The sequence below is a fragment of the Arvicola amphibius genome, chromosome 5 (assembly GCF_903992535.2).
Source record: "Arvicola amphibius chromosome 5, mArvAmp1.2, whole genome shotgun sequence".
NCBI lineage: Eukaryota > Metazoa > Chordata > Mammalia > Rodentia > Cricetidae > Arvicola > Arvicola amphibius.
Genome location: NC_052051.1, coordinates 143917290 through 143943902, shown reverse-complemented (window position 1 = coordinate 143943902; position 26613 = coordinate 143917290). Strand labels below are relative to the sequence as shown.

The 26613-nt window shown below is 41.9% G+C and overlaps 1 protein-coding gene across 3 annotated transcripts in view; it reads right to left on the bottom strand.

The window, feature by feature from the left end:
* Positions 1-17627, bottom strand: part of Ccdc68 (coiled-coil domain containing 68) — a 38887-nt gene extending 21260 nt beyond the window's left edge. For all 3 annotated transcript variants that reach the window (XM_038332150.1, XM_038332151.1, XM_038332152.1), the window contains exons 1-5: positions 17510-17627; positions 5487-5615; positions 4303-4389; positions 1452-1586; positions 45-170 (exon numbers count right to left, since the gene is read on the bottom strand). In XM_038332150.1, the coding sequence (XP_038188078.1) occupies positions 45-170; positions 1452-1586; positions 4303-4389; positions 5487-5603 (465 nt within the window). In that variant the 5' untranslated portion in view covers positions 5604-5615; positions 17510-17627. The remainder of the gene's footprint in view (positions 1-44; positions 171-1451; positions 1587-4302; positions 4390-5486; positions 5616-17509) is intronic.
* Positions 17628-26613: the final 8986 nt, after the last annotated feature.

The window sequence follows — 26613 nt, the reverse complement described above, 5'->3', positions numbered from 1 at the left end:
GGGCCTGACTTCTCCAGCTCATGAACCGCAGCCAGGGCTAGTACCTGAAGTAAACGCTTACTGTCCTCATGCCTCTTCTTCATGTCTTCAGAATGTGTTTGGTAGTTGTCAAATAATCTCTGGGCTACATTCCTCAGGGCTGCGGCTCCTGCTTCTCGGGAAGCTTCCAGCTAGGAAAAATAAAAGTCACCCTGCATGTTTTGACATCACAAAATAAAAAGAGTTCAAAGGAGAACAGTTTTACGGTCAGTTAAAAGCAGTCCCCGATTACAGTTTGCAGTCATACAGATCATTTATGGGGAAGAAGTGTTGAGGAAGAGAGAAGTGTCACATCTAGAAGTCTCCGGGAGGGCATTGGCCATGGCCATGCATCTGCCATGGTGAGGCCAGACTGGAGCATTGTGCGTACCAGTGCTTTGCATAGCTAGACAGCACACTGTCAGCACACAGAGGTGAATGCTCTTATCGCCAACATTCATTATGTACTAGCAAATGCCGCACTGTGAAATTGTGGGACAAGGTTGGAGCAGTCAAAACAGTGCAGTACAAGCATTGATCTTTCAAGGATACAATCTAAGAGAATGATCAAAATGATCCCACGGTAATCATTGTGAGGCTACAAGTAAAACAAACCCCGAAGGGGAAATGCAAAGCACTCAATAATAGATTAATTAAACAATTAAGGAGGTATTTCATAATACAGGTTAATTTGGTCATTTGGATTTGGGGGTATGTGACCATGTACCCATGTGTACATATGTGTGGGTGCAGATGCACAGTTCATACGTGCATAGGGAGGTCAGAAGTACACCTTGGAGGTCCTTCCTCAGGTAGATGTCAATCTTGCCTTTTCTTTTTCTTTTTTTCCTTAAAATGGAGTTTCATGGTATGCCCTGAAACCCACAGATTAGACTAGGATGTGTGATCAGCAGCCCCAGGAATCCTCCTGCCTCCACCTTCTGAGCAGTGGGACTGCAAACACTACCTCCATGTATAGCTTTCTGGGTTGGTGCTCAGCTCTGACTCAGGCGCTCTTGTTTGTAGAGGGAGCTCTTAGCTGATTAAGGTATCTCCCTAGCTCAAATATTTCTTAAAGATGCAAAATCATCTTGAAATGCATAATGGTAAAAAACATCTAACCTGAGATCTATTTTTTTAATAAATGGCATAATACACACTTTAGCACTGTTAGTTAAAGATATGTAATCACACAGGAAACTTCCGGATCTTCCTACTTTTGCACAGCTGAAATTTTACACCCACGGGCCTCCAAAAGATTTCTTTAATACTAAAAGTAGTCTCCAAAACAAAATAGTAGGATTTAATTTGTACAATATTCCAACATGTTGGCCATGTGTTTGAATAATGTAGGCTTATGGGTATGAGTTGATGTCTCGTAGCCAATATAGACTTATGGATGCTAACTGCTTATGAGTGTCAAGCAGTTATACCTTGATCTTTAACACCTCATTTTCTCTGTTCATTTCTAGGAGCTGCTGGTCTTTTCTTCTCATGTTTTCCATGAGCAAATCCAGACTGGTGGGATCTGTTGTGGACTGTGAGCCATTCTGAAGGTTTCCAGATTGCTGAAATGCAGAAACATAGAAATCAGAAGGAGCTGAGGGTTCAACATCTAGACCCGCGGGCAACAGAAGGAGAATGTGTGCCATACTGGGTATAGCCTGAGCATGTGAGACCTCAGAGCCTGTCCCCATAGTGACACACTTACTTCCCTCCAAAGAGGTCACCCCATTCTCTATGAACATTAGCAAAAATGATCATCATTCATTACATAAATCAAAGAGGATTCAAACAAGCAAAAATAAACACTTGAATCTCTAATTTTGATGATTAATTCTAGACAAATAAGCCAGCTTCTGTGTCTATTCCAATTTAAAGAATCTTGGAAGAATACCCTCTATGCCTTATTTATTAAAAGTATTATATATCAAACAATAACCATGACATTGGATTAATTAAAATCATACCTATAAATACATTTTGGTTAAACAGAATTGGACCTGCTAGCATTCAATGTTAAAGGTGTTTCCCTGGCTTAACTTCATAGTAAATTTGTTTTTTTAATTTAAAAAGAAAACAATCTTTTTTTTTTCATTTTAATACGAATCCCAGTTACCACTCCCTCCCCTCCTCTCCTTCCCTCCACCTAACCTCCCACCGTATTCCCCCACCCACTTCTCAGAGAGTGGCACATTGCTTTGGGGAAGGTCCAAGGCCCTTCCTACTATATCTAGGCTGAGCAAGGTATCCATCCAAAGAAAATGGGTTCCCAAAGAGCCAGTACAAGCAGTAGGGATAAATTCTGGTGCCACTGCCAGTGGCTGGCCCTGTAGTCTGTTGAATTTCTAATCAGAGATGCCAGACGATGATGTGGGAGTCCCCTCTGTGTGCAGTGATTTCCATTAATAAATAAAGAAACTGCCTTGGCCTGTTGATAGGGCAGAACTTAGGTATGTGAGGAAGATGGAAATGAATGCTGGGAGGAAGAAGGGTGGAGTGAGAGATGCCATGGATCCTCCTCCAGCGTAAGACATGCGGAAGTTTTACCGGTAAGCCACAGCCTCGTGGTGATACACAGATTAATAGAAATGGGTTAAATGAAGGTGTAAGCGTTTGGAATAAGAAGCTAGAGCTAATGGGCCAGGCAGTGATTTAATTAATACAGTTTCTGTGTAGTTATTTCAGGTGTAAGCTAGCCGGGTGGCCGGAAAGAACAAGCAGGCCCTCTCTACCGCCAAGACTAGAATTCCACCACAGTTTAAATCCTGTGCAAAGCCAGGCTCCCTGAAAATACACCTGGGATACAAATCTACAGAGACTCATGGCATGGGAGGGTGATGAGGAAACTAGAGAACATGTCAGCCCAGCAGTTTCAATGACAAGCCTGTAGATTCTGAGTCCGGAGGTCTGAGTGGAGGCCTAGTCAGTACAAACCTATTAAGTTTATGGAGATGCTGCTGCCAGGGCCCAAGCAGTCCACACGGTTACGCTTAACAAGACCCTACATCATGGAAGCACCATTGTCTGTCCATAATCCAGAGCTATGCCTAGCAAGACAGCCAAAAAGTCCACTTCAATGTCTCCATGGCCATTGGCCATTTCTTAGTTTCCATAGCCCATGGACAACACTGGACAGTTAACTCCTTTCCAACTACCCTCAGGGAGTCCATCCTCTATGGCTTTTCCTCCTAATTCTCCACTATCTATTTCAACCTCTGTGATGGTTCTTCTTCCAAAGGCCCACGTTTGGGAAGCCGCTCACTACACCCTTAGGTCATCTGCCATATCTATGTACACTCACTTGCTTTCCAATCCTTTCCACTTTCAAATATTCTTTATTCTGGAGATAAAGTCTTACCGTATCAATCAGGCAGGCCTTACAGTCTTGTCCTCCTGCTCAAGCGCCAAACTCAGCTCTAGTTTCAATATTTCACCACAACACCATAATTCTGTAGATTGTGGCCTGTCTCATAATGGAATCCATCTAATCCAGATCTGTGCTCTCAAATCTAGGGTCATGCGCACCCACCAATAGAGTTCTAGAAGTCAATTCAACATGGCCAAAATGATTTTTTAATTTTATTATTTAATTTTCTGTCACACCACCACAATATCACCCCCTTTTTGCTCAGCTTTGGAGCAATTAATTAAGAGAATCTTTAGCACTAGCCATGTTATATTAGAAGCTGAGGATGGCATAGGAGGACTGTATTTACGTAGCACATGCTGCCTTCTCATGTCATGTGTGACCATGGTTTACAGTCAGTAATGCTAATGGCATAGATGCTCTTGGCTCTGATGGTATTTAGTTTGGTACAGTATGAGCTAAAAGAGGTTTGTCCAAACTTAAGTACACAAAGATGCTACTGAAATTAGAGCGTGGTGCCTAAGGTTATCGATCAGCAAAGCCATCCCTCAATTCAAAACTGTCAGTTGTGTGTTCCAACGAGTAGACTGGTAAGCTTACAACACCTTCATCCCTGAAAAGTGTTGCTACCATGTATTCCCCTTGGTCCAGTGTCTTCCTATACACTTTATAATTACATTCTTTTTGCAGTAATACAGCAGGTTCTGGACATTTTGTTCTGATTCTTCTAATGACCTCCCCCGTTTACATGTCGTACATATAAGCATTAATATCTTAGAGGTTAGACATGCATGAAATATCACTCAGCTTCAGAGAGGAATAGTGGGAAGAAAAGTTGGTAGAGTAGAAATCTATATGGCTTTATGCTAATTTTCTGAAAGAATGCATGCAATGAGTCTTGGTGCATTTATTACCTCTGTGTCTCGTTTGCAACTCGCATTGCCTTGTCCTGCTTCATCCTTAAACATGTGATTTCGGATTTTTTCCAGGGTAGTTCGAATCTGGATTAAAAAAAATAGTTAAGTTTTTTATAAGCCATTTAACTCCAAGTGCATTTTAATTTCTCTATACCAGGACACCTAATTTACATATATATCATGATGTCAGATTTAGCCTCCAACCTAAACTATATTTAGGTTAATATTGTTTAGATTAATGAAAATAGGTGTTTGGGATTTATATCTCCTTTCCAGTTAATCCTAAAATATGACAAACTAATGTTATATATACTACAAAATAATTTAGTAATTAGTACTTAAAAACTGTGCATTTTGTTCACTTTTATCTATAATTTAGTACTAATTTGGTGTTTTGTAATTACTATAAAAACAATTACTACTTAGTAATCACTACAAAATAATTACTACATAGTAATTACTACAAAATAATTACGATAATAGTAATTACCACAAAATAATTGCTATTAAATAATTACTACAAAAAATCCCTAAGACATGATCATACAAATTTATGCATAAAATTTGAGTGCCAGTCTTGCTGACCTGTGGAATTACTAGACAGTTCAAGATAATTTAATTAGCTGTTCTGAACAAATTACAAACTACCAATGTCAGAATTTTCCCATCTGTTATAACAAGCAGCTTATGAGACTATCCTTTGTCACTTCTTCTCACGGTGAATCTCTCCAAAGTCACATTTTGAATGCAGCCACTTGCAGAGGGGTCCAGCACTAGCTACTGGAGCTGTGCACAGGAACAAGGTGAGGGAAGAGAGCAAGCATCAGCAGGAAGCATAAACTTCTGCTTGGGAGGCAGCGATCGCATTCAGGAAACCACCAGGGAAGGCTATAAAACAGCAGGAAATCCTGCAGAGAACGGTGGGGTGGGAATTAAATGCTGATGGGTGTCCTGAAGCATCCAGGTCATTATTCAGTTCTACTGAATGGAGAAAATCGGCTTGCTTCCCGTATAGGCACAGGTTTATATTCTAAAGAAAAATGGCTGGCCCTGTTAAATCCAAGCAGCCGAGTATCCTACATCAAGTGAGGTCACCCCTTTCCACATGACTGAGAACACAATGCCCACTGGTTCCCATCCTAAACAACACATCCCGCAGGTGACGTCTTGGGCACTCATACCTTTCTCACATACTCTGTCTCTTCAAGGATGTGAGCTGACGAAGACACACACAAGGCAGCGTTGTCTTCTGTCTTACGCCTTGGGGGAACTTCTGTGGTCACTGTCACAGTTGTCATTGTGGATTCTGGCTTTGGGAAAATGTAAGTCAGCTCAGCAACACGACATAAAGGAGTTCCGCCATAATCAAAGTCTTGGTATCAAATGTTCAGTATCATCTTAGACTGCAAAATCGCAAGAGTGGGGCCCCGTTTCATTCACTTTATGTTGTAGCATGATGTAAGCGCTTACTAAATGTCTGTGGAACCAGAAATACAGTTAAAATCAAACTGTGTGTGCATGTCCTGAAGAACCTGGATTAAAGCTGTTTATCAAAAGACCCGCAGAGAAAAGATCCAAACAGTATTGGTAAGTAGAGTGCTGTTATGTAATATTCTTTATGATATATGACTCAATTTAAAAATATGGTACAGAATGAATATACAATATCACATTTTCTTATTTTCTTAAAAAGGTGGCTAATATGAATGAAGACAAATATTGACTCAAAACTCTGACAAAGTAGGTTACAGAACAGCCTAGGTTCCAGGGTGAGATCCTAACCTCACACACATGAACATACACACTCACAAACACACACATGAACACACACATGAACACACACACACAAGAATATGAATACAATCACACAAAAGGAAGGAGGAGAAGACACAGTGACTGGGTTCTAATAGAGTAGCAGTCACAATCCTGGTGGACAGGCTGTACTCTCTGGATACCACGTTCTCCTGAGGAAAAGCTGAATCCTCTTGGGTACTTCGGGTCGAAGATACACAGTCCATAAAACTAAGTATGACAGGTGATCAAATACTATTTGAATGAAGGATGGCGGTCATCCTAAATGACTGTAATGACTTGAATAATATCAAAAATCCTAAGTCCTTGAGCTTATAGCAGGTGAGAACTTATTACTGCCATGGCCTTTTTTGTCTCCCCAATTCCAACCCCCGACCCAGTCCCCGCAGACTGCTGAGCCAACAACTAGATGGAAATGGGACAGAGCAGAAGAAAGAAAAAGACATAGCAAGCACATGTCACATCAATAATACATTGACTCCATTTTTCAGCAGCTAAATAGTTAATAACGGGAAGGTTTTATGGTATGTCAGCAAACATCATATTTGTAACTGCTGTCAAGGAAATGGTTCTAAAAGAATTCTCAATCACAAAAAGTCTAATGAGGAACACTACGGCTTGAGGGGCTTCAATCCTCAGGCATCCTTGTAACTAAGTCTGCTACAGATTAAGTCTTGGGGCTGGGAGGTGGCTCAGAGTTGAGAACACTTGCTACTCTGAAGAGGATCCAGATAATTTACATACAACAGCAGCTTACAACTACCTACGACTTCGGTTCCAGGAGATCTGACAACCTCTTCTGGCCTTTCCAGGCGTCTGCATACATGTTCTCTACAGACACACAGGCACATACACACACACACATAAAATAAAATTTTTAAAATATTAATTTTTTTAAAGAGTCTTTAAAGACAAATAACCAAATAGAATAGATGAATCTTGTTTGAATCCTGCCTTAAACACACTAGGCATATGTAGTTTTTGTTTTGTTTTTAGATTGACTGGAAAAAGCCAATAGTGGAGAATTCTTATCACACTCTGAGAAGTAGCTCATTTGGTAAAATGCTTGTTTTACAAACAGAGGAACTGAAATCAACCCCACTGAATCCAAGGGAAAAAGCCAGGCACTGTGGCACTCATTTGGAACGCCAACAATCCAGAGCTAAGAAATAAGCAAATCCCTCAAACTCATTCGCAGCCAAACCAGCCTATTTGATCAGTGTTGGGCCAATGAAAAAAAATCTGTCCCAAAAAATAAATAAATAAATAAAAACGTGGGAAATACCTGAGAACTAACAGCAGAGCTTGTCTTCTGTCCTCCACATGTATGTACACACATCCACACAACCATGCACCTGCACAAATATGAACAGGCACACACACATACACAAAGAACCCTTTATGTTTCTAAGCTTAAAGGAATTAAGACATCCTTTGAGAAAATTTTGTTTGTTAGTGACACTTGTTGAGATTTTGTGGGTAAAAGGATGACATCAGGACCTGCTGTGGAGGAATAAACAATAAAGATGGAGAAAATAGAGTTTGGAGAAAGATAACATTCATGTCTTATTCAAAATTTTGGCAAACTATAGATGACTTGAATCGACAATGTTCTTCATGGTTAGCGTATTCAAACACTTGGCACTCAGCTGTTGGCAGTGATTTGGAAGTTTATAGAACCTTTCAATGACTTTTGGCTAGAGGAGGCGGGTCACTGAAAGGCTCTAGCCTTTCAGGACTACAGCCAGGCCTTGCTCCTGCTCCAGTGCTCCACCTCCTTGTCTGGTCTCTAAGCAAGAAACTCTACCTCAGGGGCTCACTAGAGAGCCGCCCTTCCAAAAGTCTGGGACGAGGTAAATCTACCCTCCTTAAGTTGGGTCTCAGGCACTTTTTCACAGTGGTGAGAAAACTAGCCAATAGAAAACAAGCTACAATACCAATCTGCATGTAGAATCTGAGTGTAGAATTATTAAACCTTCTCTGCTGATTAGGAAGTTAAGACTACCATAGTGATGCCAATTTATCCAAGATCACAATAAAACTAAGAGAGGCAAAACTCAAACCCTAGTCTTTTTCATCCCAAGTGGAAGAGCACTTCCATCCCATTCAGACGGTCTTCCCTAGAAAGAAACAACAAAATGCTTAAATCTAGCAAGGTCCTATGCTGCTGAAAGGCAGAGAGGATTTTTATATTGGCCCGTACCACCTTGAAGAAAGATTGTCTCCAGGGAAGCCACAAAGCCCTGAGTTTATCCTTTAATCTTCAATGAAATTGACAGGGCATGCCAAGAATTTTCCATTTTATTGCAAATCCTCTCAGAAGGCAGCGACGGCTCTCTTTTGTTTCAGCAGAACTCAATTTGGCAGCATCAACTCCATAAGTCTGCTGTGTGGAACGACATGGAGGTACTTCCCTCTCTTGGGCCTCTGAAGTCGCTTCCAGGATTAGGGACTTGGTCCACAACATTTGAATGCTCAAAGACAAACAAAACCCCTTAGAGACAATAAGCAATGTGTTCAGAAACTTGAAGAAGGTGGTCAGCAATCTGTACGTTGGCCTTCCGTCTGGTACCCCTCTGCTTGCACAGCTGATAAGATTATTCTTATATTTTAATGCTCCCAAATAATCCAAAAGTATATCACTTCATAAAATGTGAAATGTATGTGAAGTTGAAATTTGTGAGCACTAAATTCAGAAAAGCAACTGTGGCTTGAATCTGAAATGCACTCAAGTTCGTGTTCTGTGCAACTGTTCCTCTGGCCAGTGGGCCTGTTTGGGGGTGACCATGAAAGCTCTGGACACTGAGGTATAGCTGGCAGAAGTGGGTGAATAGAAGCGAATCTTTAAAGGTTATTAGTCACCCCTCTTCCTACTCCCTTTCTGAAACTTTGGCCCTACAACAGCACAGGTGAGCATTACCACAGAAGCAGTACACACCAAGCAAAACTAAAATATTTACTATCTGTTCATTTCCAGAAGGAGAAAGAAGTTATGGGAGGGCAGGGAAGAGGGACTGTGGCAGCAGGAATTGGATACAAGCAAAGCCACCACCCAGCTTGGGCTGAGCTCTTTTCGCCACTGCAGCTCGTGTATCCACAACCTTACTGAGTTACTTTCATTTTCCTTTTTCATAGGGGCTGCACTGTGTGCATGGGATGTATTGTGTGCATGGGATGCATTGTGTGCATGGGATGCATTGTGTGCTTGAGATGTATTGTGTGCTTGGGATGTATTGTATGCTTGGGATGCATTGTGTACATGCATTACATCACTAAAATCGAGTCATCAGGAAAAAAAAGCCCCCTGCTTTCTTCGTCTTTCCTAATCCCACAATCACATTGGGCCCATGTCAGAGACCCCAAAATATATTTTCTTCTCTGCCTTTCATTCCTGATCAGAATGACATCTTCTCCTTAATCCCAGATAAGTGATCCTCAGTGACTTTCTCCCCAAAACACCAACCTCCCTACTTACTACTTGCAAAAGTTACATAAAAATATAGCCTGAATTTACATATAGGTAAAGTAAGGGGAACAATCCCCAGAGTAAATGGGTTGTAGTTAGTGGCTGGGTGAAGGAGGCACTCAATGGACCAATGGGCTGTAAACATCAGTTTTACTGCATTTATATCCCTAATAACCTCAGGAGATGAGCCACCCATGATGGGGAGGGACGCAGACACCTAAGGTTGAAAGCTTTACATCCAACAGTAGCTGTATGAAATTAAGTTCCATTTCTCTTTGATTCAGAAAACTTTTGTGCCTACAGTCGCTGAGTGAAATAAAGAAATTCAAGATGGAGGCAGGAGGGGGGGATGTGCACGGCAAAGTCCAACCAGCCATATGGCATTATCAGCCTGGGGAAAATCCATGTTAGCATTTTATTTCAGCCAGAAGTAGATTAGACAGATAAAATTTTCAAAATAAAACACAATCAGTTAATTAAAGTGAGGAAAGGCTTTATTTGTTTTATGCTAGGATGGATTGAAGGCAGCTTCCATGTGGCACCATGCCAAGAGGAGGTATTTCCTGTATCAGACCTTGTAAACAAGGCAGGGGGGTTAGGGTGGGGTGCTGGGCAGAGAGTGCTCCTGCCCCTCCTCTTCAGCCAAAGCAGCATTGCTTTGTCTTACCACCGTACAGTGTCTTCCCTAGAGCTTCCAGTGAATAAAAAGGGCTCTGTGGCTAAAGGGTTCAGAGGGAGCTCTCCTAGCTTCCTGGTCACCACACCACCCAGGAGATACTCGGCATGGGTGCTCCCCCATGGCTCAGGGCCTCAGTTTCTTTTATGGTAAAATTCGAGTAATATTAACTGTTAATAATAAAAACTGACGGGATATTTTGGGAGTTAATATTTGTCAGTCACTTAGCACATATATAATAAATGATTTACACATGTTTGTCAAATGAGTAAATAAAACATGAGACATTTATCCATAATTAAAGTTGAAGAGCAGTCTGAGTGGTTTTGTTCCCATAGGGGGGGAAATCAGGCGATATTGGAAATATCTGCATTGTGAGCTGGGCTATGCATTTTGAAACTAGCAAATTACAGCAGCCATTCCCTATTACTAAAGAATTGACAGTTTGTCACCATATCCAAATGATGATGTTATTAATAGCTTACAGTCTACACAGCAAAGTAGACATAGTGGGATGCACTGTTTTCTGTGGGATAAACCAACATACCCCTGGACCAGGATGATGTAATTAAACACACTTCACAGTTTAAAGACTGGAGAAGAGCTGAGAAAGTATGACATAGGCTTTGCTACAGATCTAACTGTGACCACAAATTTCCAGGCTGAAGTTCTAGGCCCCGGTGTCTCAGAACACGACATTCTTTGATAGGGTAATCGTGTGTATAGTAAGATTAAGCAGAAATGACCTGACGCAGGAGCAGCACCGACCTTCCTTCCAGTTGCAGATACCTTTATGTGTAAGGCGGGCTTAGAGATGGACTCATTAGAACAAGGCCAGGAGAAGATGAAGGCTCACGTGGGAAGATGCTTCTACCAGCCAGGAAGCGCCAAGGATTTGCCTCAAGCCTCTAGCAGCCTGAAGGGACACTTGCAACAGACTCTGATCCATGTTCTCAAACAGATCTAACCTGCAAACTCCTTGATCTCAGACTTCCAAACAACACAACTCCAAGATGGCAAATTTCTGTTTAAGCCTCTCAGCTGGTGGCTCTAGGCTAGAGCTGCTATAAGAATCTAATACAGGGCCATTTGTAGTCATGAAACATTAATAAAGGCATTTCTTTTCTTTACCTGTTCGTTCACCCTTTCTTGTAGTAGAGATTTCCTGAACTTTGCTGTGGTAGGAGCTGTGTCTACAGGGTCAGCCTCTGAAGACTGCTACATAGAACTTTGAGTACAGCAAAAGAGGCAGGGCAGAATATTTAAATATGTGGGAGGACGGTATAAAGAATAAAGCAGACTTGGGGAACAAGATGAAAGGAGGTGCTGTTCCGAATAAACATAAAGGAAGTCAACCTAGGTAGGTACCACTTGAGAAAAGTCTGGAACAGAGGAAAACCCATGGCTAACTGGAGAAGCGGGTTCTAGAGATGGTGGGGGGGGGGGGACAGCAAGGCATGTTTGCCTAAGCTGGTTCTGAGGGCACCAAGGCAGACAGCACAGAACAGCTGGCACTGGATACCCAGAGCTGGACTCCCCCCAGATTGATGGAATCATCATTTTCATTTTGCTGGAGTCTTGAAAGAAAAATCCCCTCACAAACCCACTGAGAAAGAAGCAGGAAGTAATGATGACCATTGGTCCCCCAAAGGAATCCCACCTGCTCTTCCCCAGTCCTAATCTTGTAGAATGAGCCTCACAGGGGTCCTCCTACTTTCCAAACTTAGTTTTGTTTTTTTTTTTTAACTCCCTCACCAATTCTGGAGCCAATTACATACCCTTGTAGTAGATTCTTACTTAGGCAAGGTCATCCAGTCAATTACAGTGTTCTGTAAGCAGGAGCCCCGACTGGTTTGGCCACATTTTTCTGAGTTTTCAGGTTTCAGAGTTTTGGCTCAGCGCTAACAATATTGTTTGGTTTTGATCAGTAGGATGTATGTGCGCTTTGATACCAGCTAAACTGTAAAAGTAAGTTAGAAGAAAAGTCCTACAGGATGAACAGATTGTTGGGGGAAGGGGCCGTAAATCTCCACGTCTTGAAGGGAATGTTTATGCCTGGAATATTAAGTAGCACACCTGTTCTGTGACATTACACAGCACAATGGTGACATCCAGTGTCTGACTATAAGCCTCAGGGGACAGACAATGAAGCACAGCCCACCAAAGGCATGCATGTAACACAGAACCCACGTTCTGCTTCCAAGCATTTCTCTGTGATATTCTTAGGAAGGGTTAATTCTGTCCAACCATGTGTTCATTCTTCAGTACACATGCACAGGTTTGTAGTATGTGTAAGTTCTAGAGGAAATTCCTAGTTATATAATATAGGTATTTCTTTATTATTACTGTAAGCACAGCATACTATATAATATATATGCATCATAGGAGTTGCTAGCCATTACACTTGCAGGCCTTTCCTAGCATAAGCCTCTCTGCCCCTAGTATTCTACTTTTGTTCTATCTATAATCTCTTACCTTCTCTCTCTTAAATTGTCCCTTTCCCACAGAAAAGGTACCTTTTCTAGTTTCCTGGTCTCCATTTGGGCTCCAGGTTAAATACCCACAACAAAACATTTGAAATTAGAATCCACATGTGAGGCAAAACATAGAACAGTTGTCTTTCTGAACCCGAGTGACCTCATTCAAAATAAATGTTTCAGTTCACTCCATCCATTGGCACATCTCACTTTTCTTTTTAGCTGAGTGATAATGTATTTATGTATAAACCACTTTTCATCCATCCCTCTGTTGATGAATATCTAGTTGGTTCCATTTCTAGCTACTGTGAACACCATAGCAATGAACACGGAAGTCAAGTGTCTCTGTAGCAGGTCACAAAGTCTGCTGGGTATACACTTAGGGGTGGTATCGCTAGGTTACATGGCAGTTCTATTTTTTAGCTTCTGAGACACCTCCGGACTGATTTCCAAGACTGCCACTAGTTTATGGTCCCACCAAAGACACATGAGTTCCCCTTCCCCCACCTCCACATCTACAGTAGCATTTGCTGACATTTGTCCTCCTGGTGAAAGTCTTTCCGACTGGACAGAAGGAGAATTCTAGAGCAGTTTAACTTTTCACCCCGACAGCTGAGGATATTGAAAACTCTTAGTGTTTTCTTGCCATTTGCATCTCTTCTATTAAATTTTTGTTCAGTTTCACGGCCCACCGTTTCCTTCCTTCCTTCCTTCCTTCCTTCCTTCCTTCCTTCCTTCCTTCCTTCCTTTTTCCCTCCCTCACTCCTTTTCTCTCTCTCTCTCTTCTTCCCTTGAACCTTCTCAACCCCCCTTGTCAGGTCCTTTTTTTTTTTTTTTTTAAACCTTACTGGCCTTTTGCATATATATTATAACTTCCACTTTTGTGTTTTTATGGGATGCCAGATACATGAATGTATGTGTCTCTGCATTTATATGTGTGTCTTATGCTTTTTCTTAGGGTTTTTCTTCTGTTTGCTTTGACCTATTCATTTTGTTTTTATTTTATCTTCTTTCATTTTGTTATTACTTCTTAGATGCCTGTTTATTTTCCAAAGAAAAACAAAAGGGTGTGGATCCGGATGGGAGTGGAGGTGAGAAGGAAACAGGAGAAGTAAGGGGTGGGGAAAACTATAATCAGAATATATTGTTTGAGAAATACTTATTTTCAGTATGGGGGGAGAAAGCTAATCATGAGAACTGGGCACTAACATAAAAGATCAGGAGGAAATATGAGAGCTATGCAAGAAGCAGATGAGTATTTACAGTAAGATTTAACTTTGACCCATGAACCTTCAACTCCTCCTGCAGCATCAACCCTTGCATCCTGACCCTTCCGGATGGTTTTCTTGAAGCCCTTTACACACAGATTATTGAAGCAATGACTATGAAATCTCTTCACAGCCGGAAGCAGCCAAGACCTTTCTTTCTGTTACCATTTGTGCTCCTTTCTATACAATGAAGATGCCTGGCTTTCCCAAAACACCATTCTACCTTGACTCAAGTGATAATAAAAAGATACCAGAGAGAGGCAGAGAGATGCCTGGTGTTGGCACTGTGGACTTCCTCCTGCCAATCTTTTTTTTTTTTCCTCCTGCCAATCTTAACAATGCAGAGGAACTGGAGGAAAATGATGGGAAGATGTTCCCAGCTCAATGCCTGTCGAGTCCTTCCTCTTGGTGGATCCACAGAGTGTGAAGGACGCTTCCACCCTAATTCCTGAAGTGCATATAGAAGAAAGGATGAAGGTGGAATCCTGGAGAGGGAATAAACAAGATTGCCACTGCAAAACTTTTCAAAAAGCATCTGTTTTGCGACCTTTCAAACCTTTGCCAAGGTGGGAAAAGCAAAAGGTGTGACTGAGATCACGCAGTCAGGGTCTCTCAGAGGACCTTCAGGAGGATCCTCCGAACATTCCAAACAGAAAGAAGTCCTGAGCTGTATATGAGAATACATTCAACACAGAAAATAATCTTATTTGATTCAGCTTATCTTGCCCTCAAATGAAGGGTGATTTTTTTTTTTAAAAAAAAATCTCTTGTATTCTAAGTTGCCAAAAAAGAAGACCTCATGCTATCTTACTGTTCATGTATCTTCTGCGGTACAATCTTTGAGTAGCAACAGAAGGCACTCACTGAGATACTGTCTTCTCTCTGGTCCTCAGAACCCATTGACTCTAGCAAAGTTTCAGCTCAAATATAGAAAAGACTTTTCGCCTTAGTCATCCAGCACCACCTTCCTCCTGAGGCACCCACTGTCCCAGCACACAGCAAGGTAAGTGGGGGCCTAGAAAGCAGTCAGCTTCCTGAATCCTAAGTTACCCCAAAGGTCATTGCTTTTGCGACATTAGGACATTCTGACTGGATTTACAAGACAGTTTCACATGGAAAATCCCACTGTTTAGCAGGAATGGGATGATAAATTTGTAATGCTCATATTAAAGATTGTAGTAGGGATATAGTTTCATTGGTACTATGCTTTCCCAGTACACACTAAGTCCCAGGTTTGATTCTCAGCTCTGTAGGAAATCAGATACGTTTTAGAGTATTTTAATTTCACCTCCATAAAGCTGCTTTCAAGGAACGGAATAAGGTAAAAAATATCTTAAACATAGCTGATTTGCCCTCTATGGATAATTCCAATATTATTTCTATGATCTTCTAATTTAAAGGAGAAAAGTACCTTGTGGGAATAGGGTTTCTTAAATTTTAAATTGTTGTGTTCATTTTCCTCTGGAATCACTGCTACCTAAAGAACACAGTTAGTCTTTGGTTATTTTTCAAGGAAACTAACATTTGACTTTTTTATGCTCAATAACTTCATGTTGAATAATATTAAACCTAGAATCCATAATTTCTAAGTTTTCCCCAAATCTATAGGAAGTGGCATCAGCCCACAACATGAGATTCTTCTCCAAGTTGTGGGTTTTGTTCTTAGTGAAGAAAACATCTTTTGGAACGAAGTTTCTCTTAGCCATGTCACAACTGACAGGTGGTTGCGGATATGTTTCCTGACATATATCGTACATTGCTCTGGAGGGATCTAGCATTATATAACCAGACAGGACTGTGTCTTCTTGTGCCTTTAACATGCAACACCATACCAGGCAGGAACATCATATTGACCTAAAGAATGTATGATCCGGTCCACAATGTCACAATTGCTTAAAGTGTTTTCTAAAGCTGAGTGTATATAAACAACCCTACTACCATTTGCTTTCCAAACCCACGCAGAGGACAGATTTTGCACTTAGCAAAACGCAAGTTTGTTTGAACAGGTTATTAAATTAATCAACCACAAAATACTGTTTGGCGAGTACAACCCGAATGAATCCACAAGTTGTTTGCAGCACATTTTTGTGGTTATGAAATGTTTCGATCATCTAAATTGGATGCACCTGTCTCAGTTAAAAAACCATAAGCCTACAACTTTAAGCACTTTTCGGTTCTCTTGAAAATCCTTTCTCTATCAGCAATTTTCCGAAGTAAATGTTTTTACAGCTTCGGCCAAATCCAGCTTACGTTTTTTAAAGCATTTTGGCCAAAACGTGGGTTGCACCGCAGTCTGCTGTTGAGACACATTTGAAACAGCCAAGCTCAAAAAGGATATTATGTGGATTTATTAATTTTCTGTAGCCCCTATTAGTAAGTCAACGAAGAGTGCCTATGTTTATTTTAAAGAACAAATTAAAAATCTTAAGAAATCTCCCTGGGTCCTAGACCATCCCCTTTTCATTATTTCTGGAGGTGAGGAGTCATACAGTGCTCTTTCCTTCCCCTAGACACAAATTCGTGGGCTCTCCCGCTTACCCCCGCTCCCCATCCCCCTGCATGGAGAGACGGAGGGAGGAGGGCAGCCCAGCAACAACTGAACAACAGCACCAATTGTGCGCACCTGACACTCCGGCTCAGCTCAAGTTTCTGGAAAACCAGTCTTCAGTAGTGCTGAATATTTAATGACATGGGGTACCGTCGGGAGGCTAGATCACCTTTTGCCCTTCCTAAACTTATTTTCCATTCCTAAGCTTCTAATTCAGCTAACCTTTATATAGCACGAAGGGAAAGGAGCAGGGAGGCTCCATCCTTCCAGTAAAACAGCTGTGACGTGATGGTAGACCATCACTGCGTCCTGGACTGGAGGCGTGCTCTCTGCTCGGAAGTTTATGCTCACTCTTTTCCTTCCCAAATCGGCTGAAAATTCACAACGATCCACTCTAGCACCCAAACTGCTCCTGTAGGTGGTTTTGCTCGCTGGCAAAGCTGTCTCGGGCCCGTCTAAAATCTAGGCTGAACAGTAGAAACAGTTCGTCAATGGGTTATCCCCTTGAAGCACCTGCAGCTTCTTCGCGAGACAGCCAGAACAAGTGATTGATACCTTCGCTCAGGTGCTTTCCTGCTAAAAATTGCGGAAGCAGAAACTGCAGCTCCAATGAGTTTGCAGCTTTTTCCTAGGTTTCTCCTGGGTCACTGAAACAGTCAGACTGGCCTCTCAGGAGTTCTGACTAAAGGATTAAATAACAACAGCCTAAATAAACAGGTGTGTGTGCCCTGGGGTGGATTCCTTTGGAGGGGAAAGGCAACTTTCTCTCTTCCTTGAAACTCCTGTAAGAGAAAATTCGAGTCCAGAACAGAAAGGTTCAAAGAAACACCCTCTTCACCTCTCTAAGACCATTTCCCTCTTTTCCAGGAAACGTCCCAGGGTGCAAAGCTCCAAGGTCACCTGGGTCCCCCCCCTCCAACCTGGCGTGTCTCTGGTGCGGTGCAGCCGCTCGCCTACCTTGGAGGGCGCTCAGCACAAGGCCCCGCCTGCTGCTGAAGCTTAGGGAGGGAGATCCGGAGGTGTGTCCAGGGTCAGTCCCCGGCTGGTGCAGTTGGCGACTGTGGGCAGCTAGAGCTCAGTTAGGAAGGGCGTCCAGGGCAGAGTCCGGGGCTGGGCGGGCCCCTGGGAGGAGCCTCTGCTCGCTGATCCCTTGGAGGAAGGCATGTAAAGACAAATCACCGCCCCAAGGGGCCTGTCCCAGGAGAGAGGTTTAGGGGAGGGGCCCTCGTTGGTGACGTTCTACAAGCACCTAAGTCCATAAACTTACCGTGTGTGTGTGTGTGTGTGTGTGTGTGTGTGTGTGTGTGTGTGTGTGTGTGTGTGTGTATTTTAATAAAACTTTATTTGGTGGTGATTTGAAACTGAACAATTGGAAAACTAGGAAAAGTTCCCTTGACCCCCTCAGTCAGTGCCAAAGTCCACACATCCATAGAGGTGGGCTTATCAAAACTATGAAATTAACAACGTCCATTGCTATTAACAAAACCCAACTTTCTGCAAATGTCTCTAGTTTTTGAGCAAAGATCGTTTACCCCCGCCTCAAGATCCTGTTCAAAATGCTACATGGCAGTAGTGTAGGTCACTTTGACTACTGGTCTGTGACAGTTTCTCACTCCTTCCTTGTCTCAGTCAGCTTTAAAGATTTGAGGCATAAGCCGGGCGGTGGTGGCGCACGCCTTTAATCCCAGCACTCGGGAGACAGAGGCAGGCGGATCTCTGTGAGTTCGAGGCCAGCCTGGTCTACAAGAGCTAGTTCCAGGAAAGGCTCTAAAAAAGCTGCAGAGAAACCCTGTCTCGAAAAACCAAAAAAAAAAAAAAAAAAAAAAAAAAAGATTTGAGGCATACTTGTAAGGTTTTGTAAGTAAGATGCCTGCTGGTCAGGTGTCTTTCACACGTGGTTATGTGTATACCAGGAAGATAACCACAGGGATGAGTCCCCCTCTCATCCCATTTACCTGTGGTCAGCACGAAAGCAACAAGACATCACTAGCAAGTGATTCTTTGATTAAAGCCATGCTAGGCTAGGTGTCTCCACAGGTGGTTGCTCTCTCTCTATATATATATATAGATAGATAGATAGATAGATAGATAGATAGATAGATATAGATATAGATATATATCGGTTTTTTGAGACAGGGTTTCTCTGTAGCTTTGGAGCCTGTCCTAGAACTAGCTCTTGTAGAACTCACATGCCTGCCTCTGCCTCCAGAGTGCTGGGATTAAAGGCCACCACTGGCCGGCTTGCTATTTTTCTCTTATTGTACCTTCTTTGCATTGAAATCATTCAGTTCAGTTTACTCCAAGTGAGAGGAAGGCTGATCTCTACTTCCTGGGTTATCCAGACATTATCATTTAAAGCTTTTTTCTTATCTCTCATGTATCTGTACATTCACTTACATCAGTATGGACCTATATAGTTATAGGTGACCATTTCAGCTATTTTCTGTGTCCCTTTTGAAAGTTCATAAATGTTTAGGTCTTTGAGGGAAAACAAAAACAAAGACAAAAGCCACTTCTTCCTTCACTCCCTTCACATTTAACAGGATACCGAACACTGCTGCTCAACGCTTCGATATCAAATGGCTTTTTAGAATTTTCCTTTGAACCCAATGATCCCAACACATCTGGCAGAAGGAAATGGTATTTCCCACCAAATTGATTTGTGTGGAGGATGGCCCGATTGGAGAAGTGAAAGTTGATAGTCCCCAGAATTTGATTTATTTTTATAAAGTCAAAGACACAGTTGTAAAGTTACTGAAGAGCGGTGAGGTAGCCCAGGAAAGAGAAGCACCTGCGTGCAATTCTTTCCACTTAGATTCAGTCCCCAGATCCCACACGATGGCAGGAGAGAAGCCTCTCTCAGCAGCTGTTTTCTGACCGGCTCAGACATGCTCAATACACATATACTCAATACATGCATGCACACACACTGAATTAACTAATTCATTAATTTTAAAAGAAAATAAACCAATGAAATTATCTTTGCCAGGAAAGAGCAAAGAGATTTAAAAAGTAAAAACGATCTTCTTAAGGTGATGGCTCTCGGTTAATTTTCTGTTCACTAATCCACGTGGCGCTGTGAACTCATACATGTGTGCTGGCAGAAATATGGTGACCCAAAGATAGTCACGGATGTTTATTCCTGGCGTACACATAGAAGTTGTGTGTACCAACCATTTGTCCTTTTGCTTTGGTTTACTCCTGTTTGCTTTCGCCAGCTTCTTCCTTAAACATCACACTTCCTCCCCTGAGTGTGAATCTCACTCTGACCAGGATCGTTCCACCTCTCTCTAGCTAGAACCTCCTCAGAACAGTAACTCTATTTCTCCATGAACCCAGTGGTATTCCAGGTAATCATAAGGAGCAAAACCACAGAGGTGATTGACTTCCTACTTGACAACTGCATTTTAACTTTATATTTAAGGGTTATCAGATTTGTTCATAGAGTCAATGCTTATCTCTCCCACCCCCATTGGATCTCAAATGACCACGGTCATTTAAAAAGGAGATCTTTCTTAAAAGGAGATCTGTCTTAAACAGTTAGGTCTTGGGCCCTGTGGGTTTGGTATCCTTATTGGAAGAAACAGGAGAGAAGAAGTCTGTAGTTTGAGGGCACAGCAAGGAGGACACAAAGGAGGAAGAGGGTCTCATATATCACATCTGTGTGTGCTTTGATCTTGACCATCCAGGCCTTTTAAATGTAAGAAATAAAATTGAGTATTTAGCCGGCTAAATATAAACCTATGGCATTTTATTATAGTAGTCAAAACTGATTAAGACAATGTCCTTGAAGAAATCTGCAAAACCAGATAGAAAAGTAAGAGTTCGTGTACTTTCCTAAATCCACAGTTTTCTGGGTGTACAGTCTAGGAGCTCACAATGTATCCAGTCTACCTGGGATAAAGGACACAAGCTGCAGGAAAAACAAGGGTGAGGTACCAGAAGGAGGTCCTGGGAGCATTTGCTTTCACTCACCTTTTAATGTTATCTTTGTGAAGAAAGGATGGAAAGAATCATTATAGGAACTAAAACCTTCATCATTGTTATAAGCTCATGGGCAAAACATTCAGCAAGTACTTAGGAACAATAAGCATTTTATCTATGTATACAAGTCTGTCTGAACAGGTAAGTCTTTTATATATGACCTCTTTTACATCACAGATGTAGAAACCATGACATAACCAAATGACATTCGAAATATGTATCTGCTGGTTACGCAATAAAAAAAATGTTAACCACAGTACACCGTTGGGATGTCAACCAGCTGAATGAGAGCTCTAGATTTCAGTATTGACTGCTTTCTTAGCAAAACAGAAGGGTAAGGCGAGGGATGCATGTCAATGGTAATATGGCTGCTTGGTATGCACAAGGTCTATATTTGGTTCCCAGCACAAAACAAGCAAACCATCACCACACAATGCCATACACACACAAATCTGATATGCTCCCAGAAATGCCATTTCAAAACACTCTGGTTTATACAGCTGTTTGAACTTGAAGTTCTGATTTCTGTGGGCTTTCTTACATTGATGAGTTTGACTCTCACCTGTGCTGACCACAGCTAGCGTGCTAAGCATCACTCCCTCTGCACTGTGAGCCTTCCCCGTGTTAAAGTTTCTACAAGGCTGAACGACCGATTAAAACCTGTGTGTTTCTGGAGAGATGGACCATCAAAAATCACAGAATCAAATTATCTGTACTTTTCTTTGTTTTTCTTAATAGCTGTCCCTTGCTTAGCCCTGTGATCCAACATCTATCCCTGTATTAGTAGGCAAATCTCTTTAAAACATGCTGAACAGCTCTCTATGCTTTCGCAACCCACAGGTTAAGAATGTCGTCTGGTAACATCTGAGGCCTGCAGCAGAGACTTTCCTGCTTTGCCTGTAACCTGCCTGCCTGAGTTCGTTGCAATGTATTTAAATATTTTATTGTTTCAGAAAATGATGATGTCTTGTGTGTACACATCTGTGTGTAGACACATCTGCCCTCAGAGTCAGAAGGAAGCATTAGATCACCTGTAGCTGCAGATACAGACTGTAAATCTTCTGGGGAATGTGCTGGACTACACCTCTTGGTCTTCCAGAAGAGTGGAATGTGCTTTTAACTGATGAACCTTCTCTCCAGTCCCACCAGTGTATTTTAAAACTTGTTCGATTTCTGTAAAACTATGATAAAGTCATTGCCACATTGAAACACAGAATCTTGAGGAGCCTAGATTTGTGTTCCTGAGCTATGGTCACATATGTGGCTGTTGAATAAAGTCACTTATTATTCCCTTTGAGGTGAGAGTTGTGTTTTGGAACTGACAGCTTAAATGTCAACTTTAAACACTTCTTGCAGAGATTGTCTGAAGGAGGGATGTGAAGCTCAGAGTAAGGCTACAGGAAGGCGTGCCTGGCTCTACCTAGCGCTTATAGCTCAAGTCACTGTCTTTATTACCTCTTGTCTACATTCTCTCCCCTTGTCTTTACCACCCCAGAGGATTTCAATAGCACTTCAACAGTGTATGTACTCTTTACTTCTATTGGAATAGAACGGATCCTTATAGATTCTGGAACTCAACTTTCTTCTCATTTTTGTTTTTGTTTTGGTTTGTCTGTATGCATGTTCACGTGTGTGAGCACATATGTGTTTGAGTGCACATACATTCATGTGCATGTTCATGAAAGGGCACAAAGTTGATACTGGGTGCCTTCCTTGAACTCTCGCTACTTTGAGGCAGAGTCTCTCAATTGAACCCAGGGTACATAGATCTATAGCTTAGATTGCCCTAGGGATCCTGTCTTTGACCAGTGAGTGCTGGGATGACAGGTGGCCACTACACTAGCCAGGCTTTTATATGGCTTCTGGGACTTGAACCTCTGGTCCCTCATGCTTTTGTGTCAAATTGCCTTCTGCACTGGACAAATTCCCCAGCTCTGACCTGAACTTCCTTATCTGCCTTTAACTGCACTTAAGCCTTAGCTTTGGGACTGAATGTGACCCAGTTGGCAGAGTGCATTGAACCTGGCATAATCTGTGCAGTTTGGTCTGCAGTATAAACTACAGTGTAATGGCATGACCTCTAATCCCAGCACTCTGAAGCTTCAGGCAGTAAGGTCTCAAGTTCAAAGTCATCCTTGTCTACATGGGGAGCTGGCAGGAGAGCCTGAGCTGCATGAGAACCTGTCCAGAAGAAGAAGAGGAGGAGGATGAAGGAGGGGACTTATGAGGTCCTTCCTCGCTTCCTTCCGCACTGCTTATTATCTTACGTCTTCTCCTTCTGCCGCAGCTTCAGGAGGCAAAATCCACCAGCATTATCGATTCATTCTTCATGGTTTTTAGGATTATTTCTAGCCTGACGATATACGGGGCTTATTATAGTCTGGTTGCCTTTCTGTGGGGCTACCCTGTTTCAGCATAGTTAATTGTTAGTGTTTGATTTTTATACCTCTGTTTCTGGGTTGGTTGTTGTTCTCCTTTTTAAATATTTATTTTAATTTAAAAAGCCATTTACTTTTAGTATTTTTTGTTCTTTTTTAGAACTTATTTTATTTTTGCACTGTGTGTATGCTTGTGTGTGCAGCAGTAGGGGAGAAGGGAGTCTGTACATGTGAGGATCGGTGCTCTTAGAGTGCAGAGGTGGTTGTAAACCCCCATACCTGGGTACTGGGGATTAACTCAGGGCCTTGGCAAATATAGGAATATAGAGCACACCTTGGAGTCTGCTGAAGGAACCATGCAATGGGTAAGACCCCTAGAAAGTGACCCAGTGGTGGGGAGTGTTCAGATTTGAACGAAAGTGTGGAGATCTTGCTATGGAGGCTATACAGCATTGCATAACGTGACAGCACCCTTTCTCATCCCTTCTTCTCTAAGGCATGCTTCCTTCATCCCTCTCTTATCACGTGGCCACTAGTCACCCAGTACACTGTAAATCTCTTGAGGTTGCGAGGGCAAATTGTGCGAGGCAATGTTCAGGTGAGTTGGGTGATTGCAGGCAGGGATACAGCCCCTCTGGCTTCAATTCTGTAAAACGAGCTTTCCTGTTTGCTTCTCGCTACTGCTTTGGGTGCTTGCTGATGGACTGACCCTGTTCTTCTCAGTTCTGATCCTAAGAAAAACTTTGATGAAACCCGAGTTTTCCACTTTAGAGCTAGTGAACTTATTGCCCCAGATCTCCTTTTTAAAGGAAATGTGCTATTGAGATTTGCGCTAACCCACAAAAGCAGCAACAAAAACCAGCCATCACCTCAAAGACGCCAATAGTGTATTCTGAAACTGAATATGAGCAAGTGTATCCTGGAGAGACAGAGTCAATTCCAATAGCAAGTTACTCCAATAGATATTCACTTTCCAATAAGGTGATGGAACAAAGAGAGGCACCAAATCAAATTATTTTTAAAATATATTTCTGGAAACATCAGGTAAGTGGGTTACAGCGAATCATGGACATCACATTATCTAATGACATTTTTATCTTTAGATTTTGGGAAAGCTATGGATCTATTTGTGCAATCCAAAAGGCTTTACATAGCAATCACAAGAACATTAGGTCACATTCAGTAGTGATGCTAAGATAATTCAAGATAACTTGTATATGAACCTGTAATATATCAACTCACCTCAACCACTAATATGCTAATCAATCAGTCAGCTGTGTAATAGTTTACATAGGTGTAGCTTTTGTTCTTGAGAATGCCAGTTCGCATCAGGAATTGACTGCCCTTGAAATGAGTGCATGGTACCTCCCCTCTCTAAGACTTAGTAACTATTCATTGGTAGCCTCTGTTAGAGAAAAGTCAACAGGGATGACGGTCCTTAGACTAGAAACTCCTGCTGGAAAGCACCGTGACTCATGCCTCCAGCAAAAAGCAAATAACCAAGGAATAATGTCAAGGAGCTTGCCCGTGGGTTGGGCAGGAATCTGTGGCACACCCCGCACGCATTTCCTCTCCTTCCTTCACCCAAGGAAGATTCTATGATGGCTTTACCTCCAAAAAAGAGAGAGCCATAACCCAGACCAAAAGACTTCTTTGCGTGATCCTGACTGAATTTTATTTACTTGTGACTCTTAAAAATAATATCAATATCAATAATAATAATAATAATAATAATAATAATAATAATAATAATAATAATAGAAAGAAAAGGGAAAAAGTGAAAACTACCAAATACGGGAACCAAATGAAAATCACAAATGTGTATTTGTAATTGAAAGAGCTGTTTTCTATAACTTAGTTCAAATATTTCAAATATCTGATCTTGCCCAAATATGTCAACCAACAGAAGATAAAGGAGAGGGGCTTAATCTAATAGCAGCTAGGGCTTGTGAGCAGTAGACTGTGGACATCATTTGGAAGTGAAGAACTACCCCAGGACTGTCCTTGCTCCACGTCTTCTTCAGAGATGCTCCAGACATTGTTTAAGGGGTTTCTGTACCCGAAAAGGCCAATGTCTTAGTCCTACTGTTCTCAATAAAAAAAAAACTGTACTATCCACTTGCCCCAGTCACTATTTCTTGAACATGTATGATTTCTGCTTGAAGCTAGTTGAAATTTAAATTGTTCCCCGTCAGTAGTTCATGCTTTAGCAAATCCTTTGTGCTTTGCCTATACAATTTCTAGAAGTCAAACAGAAGGCTTTATGCCAGGTAATGGAGAAAGACGCCTGTATTTCTAGAAAGAAGCAGTTGAAGTGTGGAACAAGTTTCACACACTACGATGTTATCTTAGTATTCCATTGCTGTGAAGAGACACCAGGATCTAGGGAACTCAGGAATCAAGGGAACTCAGGAAACAAGGCATTTAATTGGAGGCTTGCTGAGAGTTTGAGAGGCTGAGTCCATTAACATCATGGTGGAGAGAGTGACTGCTGGCAGGTAGACATGGTGCGAGAGATGTAGCAGATACCTCTACCTCCTGATCAGCAGGCAGAGACACTGGACCTGGTGTGGGCTTTTGACATCTCAAAGTCCACTCCAAGTGACACAGTTCTCCAAGGCCACACCTCCTAATTCTACTAGACATTCAAATATTCAAGCCTACGTGGGCCCTTATTCAAACAACCACAGATGTTAATGCAGACTTCTCTTTCAGAGTCTAATATAAGAACGAATGGCCATTTTTGTTCTTGGCAATCTCCTGGGCTATGATGATTTCGTGGTCATTGCTCTATCAGAAATTTTAATTGCTCATCCTATAACAGAATGTGCCAGGCACAGTGATTCTCTACTAACTATGTCTCTGAACAACCTCCTAGTCAGGAACACCAAAGAGAGCTGTGTCTAAATTAGCACCCTGGGATCTAACACTTCACAGTCGGCCAAAGCAGAAACTAAAAATGGATTTTATCAGCTGTGTTCTGTTGCCAGGAGCGGGTCATGATCAGGCTATAGAGGATGCAACCAGAATACTACAAGAAGCGAAATGCCAGGCCAACGGCTTTCATGCTCCACAAAGTGATGTTATGAAACTGAGTCCAGAGAAAAAGAGAACTACTTCCCAATCAAGTTAGATTTGCTCCAGTGAAGCAAAAATAAATATAATTACTAAAAAATCAACAATATAAGTAATATATAATATATAGTCTTTCTAAAGAAGAAAATATGTGATCATTTCAAAACTGTGAGGAAAGTATTTATTAAAATGATTATTTACTCTAGACCTGTAGGGTCCATCCTCCCTCCCTGCCTCCATCCCCTGGGGACTGTACAGATCCTCCCAGGAAGTAACTTTCTTCCCTCATGCCATCCCCTTGTGTTGGCCACCAGTACCTGAAGGTACTCTCTACCTAGGAAGCTGTTGGTTACGTTGACCTAGGAATCAGGTAGCCCATCTTTATTTTCCTTCCTTCCCTCCATTGTCAATTTCCAGTCTTATCTCTAGTCCTGCAACAGACTACTTGAAGGGACCTCTTCTCCCGCAGTACTTCCACTCCTGGGGACAAACACAACTTTCCTCCTTCCTGCAGACCCTCTCAGACCACCCCCCCTGAACATACACCCTCTGCCTCCATTCTAGATGATCTTCCATTTTTCCTGTCAGTCCCCAATACCAAGAAGCACATTCTCTCCTGGACCC